The sequence below is a fragment of the Panthera leo genome, chromosome C1, assembly GCF_018350215.1.
Source record: "Panthera leo isolate Ple1 chromosome C1, P.leo_Ple1_pat1.1, whole genome shotgun sequence".
Classification (NCBI taxonomy): Eukaryota; Metazoa; Chordata; class Mammalia; order Carnivora; family Felidae; genus Panthera; species Panthera leo.
Genome location: NC_056686.1, coordinates 40,890,239 through 40,904,312, shown reverse-complemented (window position 1 = coordinate 40,904,312; position 14,074 = coordinate 40,890,239). Strand labels below are relative to the sequence as shown.

At 36.2% G+C, this 14,074-nt stretch overlaps 1 protein-coding gene across 2 annotated transcripts in view; it reads left to right on the top strand.

Moving 5' to 3' along the window:
• The window catches only part of EPS15 (epidermal growth factor receptor pathway substrate 15), a 155,583-nt gene that overhangs the window by 120,442 nt on the left and 21,067 nt on the right, over window positions 1-14,074 (top strand). For both annotated transcript variants that reach the window (XM_042951217.1, XM_042951218.1), the window contains exon 21: window positions 2,156-2,225. In XM_042951217.1, coding sequence (XP_042807151.1) covers window positions 2,156-2,225 — 70 coding nt within the window. The remainder of the gene's footprint in view (window positions 1-2,155; window positions 2,226-14,074) is intronic.

Genomic DNA, 14,074 nt, shown 5'->3' with positions numbered 1-14,074 from the left:
TTAAATTAGGAACCATGCAAAGGTATCTGGCTATATAGACCAGCTTAGTATTTTTCTTTGATTGCTCTTTTTTTTAATGTTTATTTATTTTGAGAGAGAGAGAGAGAGAGAGAGAGAGAGAGAATCCCAAGCCCGTTCTGTGTGGTCAGCACAGAGCCTGATGCAGAGCTCAATCTATGCACCGTGAGATCATGACCTGAGCTGAAATCAAGAGTTGGACACTTGAACCGACTGAGTAACCCAGGCTCCCCTTTGAATGCTCTTTATTCATTCAGCAAATATAATCAGAATATAAGCTAGTGTGATCGTTTTATAATAATATTATTGGCATCAGTTAAAATAAGTAGTCATCTTTAGTTCTAAAAGCTTCATTAATATTAACTACTTCTTTTTTTATTTTATTTTTTATTTTTAAAAATTTACATCCAAATTAGTTAGCATGTAGTGCAACAATGGTTTCAGGAGTAGATTCCTTAGTGCCCCTTACCCATTTAGCCCATCCCCCCTCCCACAACCCCTCCCGTAACCCTTGGTTTGTTCTCCATGTTTATGAGTCTCTTCTGTTTTGTCCCCCTCCCTGTTTTTATATTATTTTATATTATATTTTTTATATTATTCCCATATGTTCATATGTTTTGTCTCTTAAAGTCCTCATATGAGTGAAGTCACATTATTTTTGTCTTTCTCTGACTATTTCACTTAGCATAATACCCTCCAGTTCCATCCATGTAGTTGCAAATGGCAAGATTTCATTCTTTTTGATTGCCGAGTAATACTCCATTGTGTGTATATATACCACTTTCTAATAGTAGTTTAAATGGGTTCTCTTTTATAAAGAGAGACTGTACTACAAGTCCTGGTTAGCAATACTTTTCTCTTTTCAAATACATTTGTTTTATTTGGAAATGTATCAATTGAGCTCTGCAATATTCTTTGACATTCAATTGTAATAACCAATTTCTTGATGATTAGAAATAGAGCCTGTAATACACATGACATGGATAGCCATGAGTCAGAGGAGATAAATGTTCCCAAACCCTTTTCATGCCCCTTTCATCTAACAGTCTGCTAAGGCTTTTGTTGGCTTCTTAACAAGAGCCTGATGCCAGAAAGAGGAAGTTCAGTTAATTCTTCCTAAGTACATACTTTGTTTATGATTAAAAACTAAAATAAGTTAGGAAAACAGTTCTATAGCAGAAATCTCTGGCTTCTGGTAAAGTCCTCACTCTGTAGCCACTCACCCTTGTCACTTGGTCCAGATTCTTACCTGGCTATTGAAAGTAGAAGGATCTTTTTAGGAGTGCTCCTTCCTTCCCTTCCTCTGTTTCTCCCTCCTTTCTTCTCCCCCTTCCTCTGGACATGTGTACGTCCCTCTGATGGGACAAATGCTAGAATTATTTTTAGATAACAATTAGAAAGTAGAAATCTAGTATTTACTGATATTAAGTACTAGGATATTTAAGAGTTAGAATAGTATGCACCCTAAATGCAACATGTCATCCTGGAATAGAAGGATGTTAGTGGAAAAACTGGAAAAATCTAAATAAAATCTATAGCTTATAGTTTTGTTATCAGTGTTAATTCCTTAGTTTTAATAATGTACTATGATTACATGTGATATTAATATTAGAGGAAGCTGAGTGAAGGATATATGGAACTCTCTGTATTATCTTTACACTTGTTCTAGAAATCTAAAATTACCTCAAAATGAAAAGTTGTAATAGTGTGTATTTGTACCAGTAGCAAAACTATGAAGAAAAGAGATGAATGCCGCCAAAGTCAGGATGATAATAACCTCTACCGAGGAAGGATGGTATTGTGATTGGAGAGGGGCACATAAGACTTCTGAGGTGTTGGCAGTTTCTTAGAAGGTGATTACATAAGTGTTCATTTGATACTTGTTTGTCAAGACATGCATGTTTCATATACCATTTTGAATGGATATTATATTATACAATAAAAGAAGATTAGAAAATGATGTTTATCATTCCAATTTAATTAGATTGCAAATCAATAAGGGGAAACATTTATTCCTAATGCCTTGTATTTCTTAACTAATTTAGAGTTTGTGAAGAATATTTTCCTTGGTGTGGCAATGAGGTTTCAGCTGTGAAACATTGCTTCTCATAATCATGATTTTGTGTAATTTTTTTAGGTAGAAACATTGAAGCACAATGATCCTTTTGCTCCTGGTGGAACAGTTGTTGTTGCAGCAAGTGATTCAGGTAAGGAAATAATTGATCAGTTTCTTTGAACAGTAAATATTACCCTTTTCTTTAAGCTTCTTTTTTATTTGTTTCCAAATATATTTGTCCTATTTACTTACTTAAGGCTTTAAAATTACTGCATAGTTGGGGCGCCTGGGTGGCTCAGTCAGTTGGGTGTCCAACTTCGGCTTGGGTCATGATCTCACAGTTCGTGAGTTCGAGCCCCACGTCGGGCTCTCTGCTGACAGCTTGGAGCGTGGAGCCTGCTTCGGATTCTGTGTCTCCCTCTCTCTCTCTGCCCTACCCCTGCTTGCTCTCTGTCTCTCAAAACTGAATAAACACTAAAAAATTTTTTTTTAAATTACTGCATAGAGCCAATTGTAATCTACTAATAATAATGGCAAATGTTGGCGTATCACTTTCTACTTTTCTTATTCATTTATCTCATTTATTATTCATGTTAAAGATCTTACTGGAAGGGATTGGGAGATACAGGCTTCCAGTTATGGAATGAATAAGTCATAGGAATAAAAGGTGTACAGCATGGGGAATATAGTCAATGCTATTATAACAGTGTTGTGCAGTGACAGATGGTAGCTACACTCATGGTGAGCATAGCATGACATATAAATTTGTCAAATCACTGTGTGGTACACCTGAAACTAATCTAACATTGTATGTCAGCTATACTTTATTGAAAAAAAAAATCTTGCTAGAAAATGTACTCTAGCCAGTAAAACCAATAAAAATTTTTTTTGCTTTATAAAAGGCAGTGTTGTTTGGCATTTTCTAAGTCAGTAACGACTCTAATGGATCTTGGCCTAAATTTAAAAACTAGTTGCTTCCAGTAGGTAATGGTAATAGCTTTACAAATAATGGATAGATTCTTTTAATAATACAGAGAAAAGCTAAATGTTATTCTAGCATCCGGTCTTTATGCTTTATTTATGGTATCTAATTTTCAATTTATCCTTTTAAGTAATATTTCCATTTTGAAGACCAGGAAACTGAGGACCAGAACTTTAAGTAACTTGATCAAAATTGTATAGTTTACTAGATTTGAACCAGGTGAAGCCAAGATTCAAACCAAAGTCCGGTTTGTCTAAAAGCTTCTGCAACTAAGTAACACTGCTTCTTTCTCACTATTCATTAAAAAATAAAACAGATCATCTATTGTGTAGGAGAGCAGGAAATTAGAGGGAAGTGGATGCAAACATGTAAATTCCTCAAGTTACCATGCTAAAATAGATTTCCTTATTTTTCCAGATGAATATAGGGTGAGTTATTCAGTACACAAATTTGCTGATGTGACAAGTTGAGGATTATGAGCATAGAGAAAAATTAGTAGAAATGCCTTCACAATTTGGATTTCTTGTACGAATTATAACAATATGAAATTTAGCAGTGTGTGTTGTTTTCAGGTTGGAAATTAACTTCCAACACGAGTAACAAAAAGGAATATAATAGGCAGATATGTAGAAAACAAGATTTAATGTAGTGCTGGGTATTGATTTAAGCCAAAGCTTAGAATAGCAGCAAATAAGATTTCTAAAAGGCTTATTGAAGTAACAGTGGTTAAATTAATATCTTTTAAAAATACATGTGCATTTTTTAGACTCTCATTATTAAACTGATGAATTAATATATTGTTAAGGATATTGTATGATTAGAAAGGAAGACCTAAGAAAATAAAATGAAAGGTTAATATATTTATACAGGTGACCCTTGAGCGATATGGGGGTTGGGGACATTGACCTCCCTCCCATGCAGGTGCAAATCCTCATATAACTTTTGATTCCCCAAAACCTTTACTAATAGCCTACTGTTGACTAGCAGCCTTACCAATGACATAAGCAGTCAATTAACAAATATTTTGTATGTTATATGTATCCTTACAATAAAGTAAGCTAGAGAAAAGAAAGTGTTATTGAGAAAATCATAAAGAAAATACATTGACAGTACTATATTGCATTTATTGAGAAAAATCTGCATATAACACACTTCAAGGGTCAACTGTAATTAACTCTTGATTGAAATGGTAAGTGCCATGGAAGTTCATCAAAACTGTAAAAATTTAAAGGAAAGGGAGATCACCTCCAATCAGGGTAAATCATGAATGATTTCAAAGCAGAAGGTGGCTTTTGTGGTATGCCTTGAAAGAATGGGTTAGAATTTTAGTTAAGTATATATGGAAATAGAGTAAATGAAGCAAAGAGAGCAACATGAGCAAGGAAGGGAGGCAGGACTTACAGGGCATGTTCAAGGAAAACCAGGTGTTTTGATAAAGCTTATTTATAGATAGAAGAACCATCAGGTTAAGGCTGGTGTAGTAGATTGCAGGCTTACTGTGGGTGTCTATTGCCTTTGTTTCTAGTTCCTAACTAATTTTATGTAAAGTGTTAGAATAAATGACTATAATAGCCTGAGAGGGAACTACCATTCATTGTTGTTAATCATTTTAATAACATACCATTTATTGTGCTCTTGCACAGTCTCAGTACTACATGGGCTAGCTGTTTTCCAATACCTGGTCTCATTTAAATCTCACAGCAACTACATGAGGTAATTGGTATTATGTTTATTGTGCAGACAAGGAAAATCAAAACATGGAGAGATGAAACTGTTTCACAAGGTTAAAGAAGAGTAATGAATGGACCCACGTTCAAATGAGGTCTCTGGTTTCCCATTGACCTCTTGGGTCATTCCTTCTGTCTCCTTTGCTGATTCTTCCTCTCTTCTCCAACTTCTTCATGTTTTATTACTCTAGGTCTTAGACTCTGGACCTCTTTCTTCTCTATCTGTATTCCCTTGGGGACCTTATCTGATTTCTTGGCTTCACATACCATATATATGCTCATTTATATCTCTAGCCACATCTTTTTTCCTGAACTCTAAACTCATATATCCAACTACCTTCTGATATCTGTATTTGAATATCTGATAGGTATAGCTAACACATATGTCTGCCACTGAACACCTAGTCTTCCTCTCCCAACCTGCTTCTCTTGCAACTTGTTCCATCTCAGTTCATGGTAATTTCATCTTTAATGTTGCTAAGACCTGAAACCTTAGCATCATCCTTGGTTCTTCTTCTCTTATGTTATCCATAATCTTCCAAGAGATCTTACTGGCTCTACCTCCAGATTATATCCAGCAAAAGATTTACAATGGCCTATACCTTTCTAACAGTATCTCTTACCATTATTCCCTTTACTCACTCTGCTCCAACCACACTGGCTCTCTTGCTGTTGCTGAAACAACAGGCCAGTTTCTTAGGCCCTTAGCTGTTCCCTATTTCTGGGATGATCTTTGTCCATATATTCACTTGATTTGCTACATTACCTTAACAAATCTTTGCCAAAATGTCCCCTTGTCAGTGGGGCATATTCTGGCCCTATTTAACATTTATGAGTTCCACACCTAGCCTAACATTCCTCCCTTACTATTCTCTACTCTTTATTTTTTCATTATGGCTTACTACTTTCTAGCATACTAAATAAGTTACTTTGTTTTTCTCTATCTTTCTCCTCCTCCTGCCGCTAGATTTTAAGTCCCAGGGAATTTGGATCTTTGTATTCACTGGTGTGTCCTAAGAACTTTAAACCATACCTGAGCACATAATATGACTGAATGAATGAATGAATCAATTACTCTTCCTACAGAACATATAGGATGGGAATAGGGGGTGGTGGGGGTTGTTTAACAATTTTGTCCTGATAGTGGGTTTTTTAACATTGTGTTAAGATATACATAACATTTACTATTTTAACCATTTTTAAGTATATAGTTCATTGGTGCAAGTATTACAGCCATCCATTTCCAGAACTTGTTCGTCTTTCAGAACTGAAACTCTGTATCTGTTGAATAAGAACTCTTCATTAGCCTCTCCCATTAGCCCCTGGCAACCACCATTTATTTTCTGTGTTTATGAATTTGACTCCTCTGCATACCTCATAAATGGAATCATACAGTGTCTGTTATTTTGTGACTGGCTTATTTCACGTATCATTATATCCTCAAGATTCATCCATATTATAGTGTGTATCAGAATTTCTTCCCTTTTTAAGACCGAATAATATTATTTTATATATATGTACCACATTTAGTTTATCTATTTATCCATCAGTAGATACTTGGGTTGTTTTCCATGTCAGCCATACCATTTTACATTCACACCAGCAGTGTACAAGAGTTCCAATTTCTTTATATCCTTGTCAACACTTACTGCTTTCTGGTTTTTGATAATAGCCACCAAATGGGTATAAAGTGGCATCTCATTGATTTAATTTGTACTTCCCTAATGATTATGATATTGAGCATCTATTCATATACTTATTGGCCATTTGCTTATCTTCTTTGGAGAAATGTCTATTCAAGTACTTTGCCATTTTCTCAATCAGTTGTTTGCTTTTTTGTTGTTGAGTGGTAGGATTTATTTACTCTGGATATTAACCCCTTCTGAAACATATGATTTACAAATATTTTCTCTCATTCCATGTGTTGCCTTTTCATTCTTTTGATACTGTTTGTTGGTGCATAAAACTAATTTTATTTAGTATAGTCCAGTTTATCCACTTTTAATTTTTTTGCCCATGCTTTTAGTGGTGTGTCCTAAGAACTTTAAACCATGCCTGAGCACATAATATGTGCACATAAACATTTCAAGAAAGTATAGCTAAATCCAGTGTCATGAAGATTTTCCCTATGTTTTCTTCTAAGAGTTTTATAGTTTTAGGTCTTACATTAGGTCTTTGATACATTTTGAGTAAATTTTTTGTATTTGTTGTAGTAAGGTAAGGTAAGAGTCCAACTTCATTCTTTTGGCATGAATACTCAACTTTCCCAGTGCCATTTGTTGAAAGGACTTGGCCTTTCCCCATTGAGTGGTCTTGGCATCTTTGTAGAAAATCTTTTGAATATATGTGCAAGAGTGTATTTCTGGGTTCTCTCTTCTATATCATTGGTCTAAATGTCTGTCTTAATGCCAGTACCACACTGCTTGATTACTGTAACTTTGTAGTAAGTTTTGAAATCGGGAAGTTTGATACCTGTAACTTTGTTATTCTTTTTCAAGATTGTTTTGGCTGTAGAGGTTCCCTTGAGATTCCATGTGAATTTTAGGATGAATTCTCTATTTATGTGAAAAATATCATTGGGGTTTTGATAGAGATCGCTTTGAATCTGTAGATTGCTTTGGATAGTATTAACATGTTAACAATATGAAGTTTTCCAACCCATGAAGTTTTCCAACCCATAAAGTGGCCTGTCTTTCTATTTATTTGTATGCTTCATTTCTTTCAGAATGTTTCATAGTTGTCAGCATACATGCCTTCCTTAGTTAATTTCTGAGTATTTAATTCTTTTTTATGCTATTATAAATGAAATTGTTTTCTTAATTTCTTTTTCAGATTGTTCATTGTTAGTACATAGAAATGCTACTGATCTTGTGCGTTGATTTAGTATCCTGCTTTGCTGAATTCATTTATTGCAAACAGGTTTTTTTGTGTGTGTGTATGGGTTTTCTACATGTGAGGTCATATTGTCTGCAACAGAGATAATTTTACTTCTTCCTTTCCAATTTGGATGCCTTTTTCTTTTCCTTGCCTAATTGCTCTGACTAGGACTTCTATGATGAATTGGAGTGGTGAAAAGTGGGCATCCTTGGCTTGTTACTGATTTTAGAGAAAAAAAATCTCAGTCTTTCACCATTGAATATGATGTTCACTGTTTGCTTTTCATATATGGCCTTTACGATGTTGAAATAGTTTTCTTCTTTTCCTAGTTTGCCAAGTGTTATTTTTATCATGAGAGGATGTTGAATTTTGTCAGATGCTGTTTCTGCATCAATTAAGAGGATCATGTGGAGTCTTTTCCTTCATTCTGTTAATGGAGTGTATTTTATTGATTGATTTTCATGTTGAACCATCCTTACATACAAATGAGAACCTGTATCCTGTTAGCCTGCTGTTAGCATGCTGTTAGCATGCTGCTTATGTGTTGATTTGAATAAGGATCTTAGAACCAAAAACTCTTTTGAGTTGAGTAGGCTACCTATTAGTGGTATCTGGGGCTGAGACCTTACACAGACCCAAAAGTATCAGAGGTTTGAACTTTCTTTTACTTTTTTTCTTAACAGCTATACACAAGGTCATCCAAAGTTCGTTTTTGCATCTTCCTCATTTAATCTTTTCTGTGGTTATAGAGACAGGCACTATTCTTTCTCATGTCAAGGATGAGGAAAATGAAACATAGGTTAGGCGGTTTGCCGAAGGCTGCATTACTTGTTGCAGTGTCCAATCCATGTCTTATATCAGAGCTCATGCTATTAGCCACTTTGTTATGGTGCTTCTGCCTTATCTTCTCATCCAATTCTCACAATATAAAAATGGCAGTAAGGTTATTCACAGATTTTTTTCTCTCTCTCAAACTTAACATTGCTGACTTTGTTAGAACTGGAAGGAATCATAGACCTGCTATAGGCCAGAGTTTTCATATTATTTTTCACAAAACTAGTTTCCAGGTAGGTCTTCAGAGAGTTGGCAGATTCTTGTTTCATATTTTTTAAATGTCTTTGAATTTGTAAAAATATATATGCATTCATATATGTTACAAACCACATTGACATACTGTAGTACATTGGTGTTTTAAAGTACTATCAGGTTAACTGGTTTTTATGCAAACCTCTGGATATAAATTATTTTCAACTACTCTGAGATTGCAAGGCTCTTGTTTTAAAATGTATATAACTACTTCTTTGGATGAATTGTTTTTCAGATAGAGCAACCAAAACCAACTACAGAAATAAGTTCAACTCCTGACTTTAAACATTTCTGTTGATCAAAATTGCTTCATGTTTTCACTGTCATCATAAGTAAATATTATAAATTTGTACATAAAATGATTTTAGAGTTATTTTTTTTTAAGTTTATTTATTTATTTTGAGAGAGGGAGCACTCCTGAGTCCTCATGAATGGGGAAGGAGCAGAGAGAAAGGGAGAGAGAGAATCCCAAGCAGGCTCCCCACTGTCAGCACAGAGCTCCACGCGGGGCTCAAACTCACAAACCGTGAGATCATGACCTTAGCCAAAATCAAGAGTCAGATGCTTAACTGACTAAGCCACCCAGAGTTAATTTTTAAAATCCTATTTACTTGTTCCATATATTGGCATTTCATCTAAGATTTGAACACTGTTATCTAGCCTCATTTCCTAAAAATGGAAGGAAAAACTGAGCCCCAGGGCTACATATCAGTTTGTTTCTCAGTCCATTTCCGCTGATTTTCCTCTGTGTTATCCTGCCTCTTTATCTACAATGTAAGTGAAAAAAATAAATCCTTGGAACCCAAAATTTGATAAAGGGTACTGAGAGCATAGGGGAAACAATCAAATGAAAAATGTTAAGAAATTAATACATATTAGTAAGAAATTTGTAGAAGATCCATAAAAGACTCTTGGTGGAGAAAATTCCAGACTTCAACTCCTATTTCAACAACAACAACAAAAATTAGGAAAGAAGTGGGTTATTTAATCACAAGCAGTAACTTTGGAATTTATCAAGTATAGCAGCTTTTTTTTTTCAGTATATGAAATTTATTGTCAAATTGGTTTCCATACAACACCCAGTGCTCATCCCAAAAGGTGCCCTCCTCAATACCCATCACCCACCCTCCCCTCCCTCCTACCCCGCATCAACTCTCAGTTTGTTCTCAGTTTTTATTTTTTATTTTTTTTCAATATATGACATTTATTGTCAAATTGGTTTCCATACAACACCCAGTACCCATCCCAAAAGGTGCCCTCCTCAATACCCATCACCCACCCTCCCCTCCCTCCCACCCCCCATCAACCCTCAGTTTGTTCTCAGTTTTTAACAGTCTCTTATGCTTTGGCTCTCTCCCACTCTAACCTCTTTTTTTTTTTTTCCTTCCCCTCCCCCATGGGTTTCTGTTAAGTTTCTCAGGATCCACATAAGAGTGACACCATATGGTATCTGTCTTTCTCTGTATGGCTTATTTCACTTAGCATCACACTCTCAGTTCCATCCACGTTGCTACAAAAGGCCATATTTCATTCTTTCTCATTGCCACGTAGTATTCCATTGTGTATATAAGCCACAATTTCTTTATCCATTCATCAGTTGATGGACATTTAGGCTCTTTCCATAATTTGGCTATTGTTGAGAGTGCTGCTATAAACATTGGGGTACAAGTGCCCCTATGCATCAGCACTCCTGTATCCCTTGGGTAAATTCCTAGCAGTGCTATTGGCTGGGTCATGGGGTAGATCTATTTTTAATTTTCTGAGGAACCTCCACACTGCTTTCCAGAGCGGCTGCACCAATTTGCAATCCCACCAACAGTGCAAGAGGGTTCCCATTTCTCCACATCCTCTCCAGCATCTATAGTCTCCTGATTTGTTCATTTTGGCCACTCTGACTGGCGTGAGGTGATATCTGAGTGTGGTTTTGATTTGTATTTCCCTGATAAGGAGCGACGTTGAACATCTTTTCATGTGCCTGTTGGCCATCCGGATGTCTTCTTTAGAGAAGTGTCTATTCATGTTTTCTGCCCATTTCTTCACTGGGTTATTTGTTTTTCGGGTGTGGAGTTTGGTGAGCTCTTTATAGATTTTGGATACTAGCCCTTTGTCCGATATGTCATTTGCAAATATCTTTTCCCATTGCGTTGGTTGCCTTTTAGTTTTGTTGGTTGTTTCCTTTGCTGTGCAGAAGCTTTTTATCTTCATAAGGTCCCAGTAATTCACTTTTGCTTTTAATTCCCTTGCCTTTGGGGATGTGTCGAGTAAGAGATTGCTGCGGCTGAGGTCAGAGAGGTCTTTTCCTGCTTTCTCCTCTAAGGTTTTGATGGTTTCCTGTCTCACATTCAGGTCCTTTATCCATTTTGAGTTTGTTTTTGTGAATGGTGTGAGAAAGTGGTCTAGTTTCAACCTTCTGCATGTTGCTGTCCAGTTCTCCCAGCACCATTTGTTAAAGAGACTGTCTTTTTTCCATTGGATGTTCTTTCCTGCTTTGTCAAAGATGAGTTGGCCATACGTTTGTGGGTCTAGTTCTGGGGTTTCTATTCTATTCCATTGGTCTACGTGTCTGTTTTTGTGCCAATACCATGCTGTCTGGATGATTACAGCTTTGTAGTAGAGGCTAAAGTCTGGGATTGTGATGCCTCCTGCTTTGGTCTTCTTCTTGAAAATTACTTTGGCTATTCGGGGCCTTTTGTGGTTCCATATGAATTTTAGGATTGCTTGTTCTAGTTTCGAGAAGAATGCTGGTGCAGTTTTGATTGGGATTGCATTGAATGTGTAGATAACTTTGGGTAGTATTGACATTTTGACAATATTTATTCTTCCAATCCATGAGCAGGGAATGTCTTTCCATTTCTTTATATCTTCTTCAATTACCTTCATAAGCTTTCTATAGTTTTGAGCATACAGATCTTTTACATCTTTGGTTAGATTTATTCCTAGGTATTTTATGCTTCTTGGTGCAATTGTGAATGGGATCAGTTTCTTTATTTGTCTTTCTGTTGCTTCATTGTTAGTGTATAAGAATGCAACTGATTTCTGTACATTGATTTTGTATCCTGCAACTTTGCTGAATTCATGTATCAGTTCTAGCAGACTTTTGGTGGAGTCTATCGGATTTTCCATGTATAATATGTCATCTGCAAAAAGCGAAAGCTTGACTTCATCTTTGCCAATTTTGATGCCTTTGATTTCCTTTTGTTGTCTGATTGCTGATGCTAGAACTTCCAGCACTATGTTAAACAACAGCGGTGAGAGTGGGCATCCCTGTCGTGTTCCTGATCTCAGGGAAAAAGCTCTCAGTTTTTCCCTGTTGAGGATGGTGTTAGCTGTGGGCTTTTCATAAATGGCTTTTATGATCTTTAAGTATGTTCCTTCTATCCCGACTTTCTCAAGGGTTTTTATTAAGAAAGGGTGCTGGATTTTGTCAAAGGCCTTTTCTGCATCGATTGACAGGATCATATGGTTCTTACCTTTTTTTTTGTTAATGTGATGTATCATGTTGATTGATTTGTGAATGTTGGACCAGCTCTGCATCCCAGGAATGAATCCCACTTGATCATGGTGAATAATTCTTTTTATATGCCGTTGAATTCGATTTGCTAGTATCTTGTTGAGAATTTTTGCATCCATATTCATCAGGGATATTGGCCTGTAGTTCTCTTTTTTTACTGGGTCTCTGTCTGGTTTAGGAATCAAAGTAATACTGGCTTCATAGAATGAGTCTGGAAGTTTTCCTTCCCTTTCTATTTCTTGGAATAGCTTGAGAAGGATAGGTATTACCTCTGCTTTAAACGTCTGGTAGAACTCCCCTGGGAAGCCATCTCGTCCTGGACTCTTATTTGTTGGGAGATTTTTGATGACTGATTCAATTTCTTCCCTGGTTATGGGTCTGTTCAAGCTTTCTATTTCCTCCTGATTGAGTTTTGGAAGAGTGTGGGTGCTTAGGAATTTGTCCATTTCTTCCAGGTTGTCCAATTTGTTGGCATATAATTTTTCATAGTATTCCCTGATAATTGTTTGTATCTCTGAGGGATTGGTTGTAATAATTCCATTTTCATTCATGATTTTATCTATTTGGGTCATCTCCCTTTTCTTTTTGAGAAGCCTGGCTAGAGGTTTGTCAATTCTGTTTATTTTTTCAAAAAACCAACTCTTGGTTTCGTTGATCTGCTCTACAGTTTTTTTAGATTCTATATTGTTTATTTCTGCTCTGATCTTTATTATTTCTCTTCTTCTGCTGGGTTTAGGCTGCCTTTGCTGTTCTGCTTCTATTTCCTTTAGGTGTGCTGTTAGATTTTGTATTTGGGATTTTTCTTGTTTCTTGAGATAGGCCTGGATTGCAATGTATTTTCCTCTCAGGACTGCCTTCGCTGCGTCCCAAAGCGTTTGGATTGTTGTATTTTCATTTTCGTTTGTTTCCATATATTTTTTAATTTCTTCTCTAATTGCCTGGTTGACCCACTCATTCGTTAGTAGGGTGTTCTTTAACCTCCATGCTTTTGGAGGTTTTCCAGACTTTTTCCTGTGGTTGATTTCAAGCTTCATAGCATTGTGGTCTGAAAGTATGCATGGTATAATTTCAATTCTTGTAAACTTATGAAGGGCTGTTTTGTGACCCAGTATATGATCTATCTTGGAGAATGTTCCATGTGCACTCGAGAAGAAAGTATATTCTGTTGCTTTGGGATGCAGAGTTCTAAATATATCTGTCAAGTCCATCTGATCCAATGTATCATTCAGGGCCCTTGTTTCTTTATTGACCGTGTGTCTAGATGATCTCTCCATTTCTGTAAGTGGGGTGTTAAAGTCCCCTGCAATGACCACATTCTTATCAATAAGGTTGCTTATGTTTATGAGTAATTGTTTTATATATTTGGGGGCTCCGGTATTCGGCGCATAGACATTTATAATTGTTAGCTCTTCCTGATGGATAGACCCTGTAATCATTATATAATGCCCTTCTTCATCTCTTGTTACAGCCTTTAATTTAAAGTCTAGTTTGTCTGATATAAGTATGGCTACTCCAGCTTTCTTTTGGCTTCCAGGAGCATGATAAATAGTTCTCCATCCCCTCACTCTCAATCTAAAGGTGTCCTCAGATCTAAAATGAGTCTCTTGTAGACAGCAAATAGATGGGTCTTGTTTTTTTATCCACTCTGATACCCTGTGTCTTTTGGTTGGCGCATTTAATCCATTTACATTCAGTGTCATTATAGAAAGATACGGGTTTAGAGTCATTGTGATGTCTGTATGTTTTATGCTTGCAGTGATGTCTCTGGTACTTTGTCTCACAGGATCCCCCTTAGGATCTCTTGTAGGGCTGGTTTA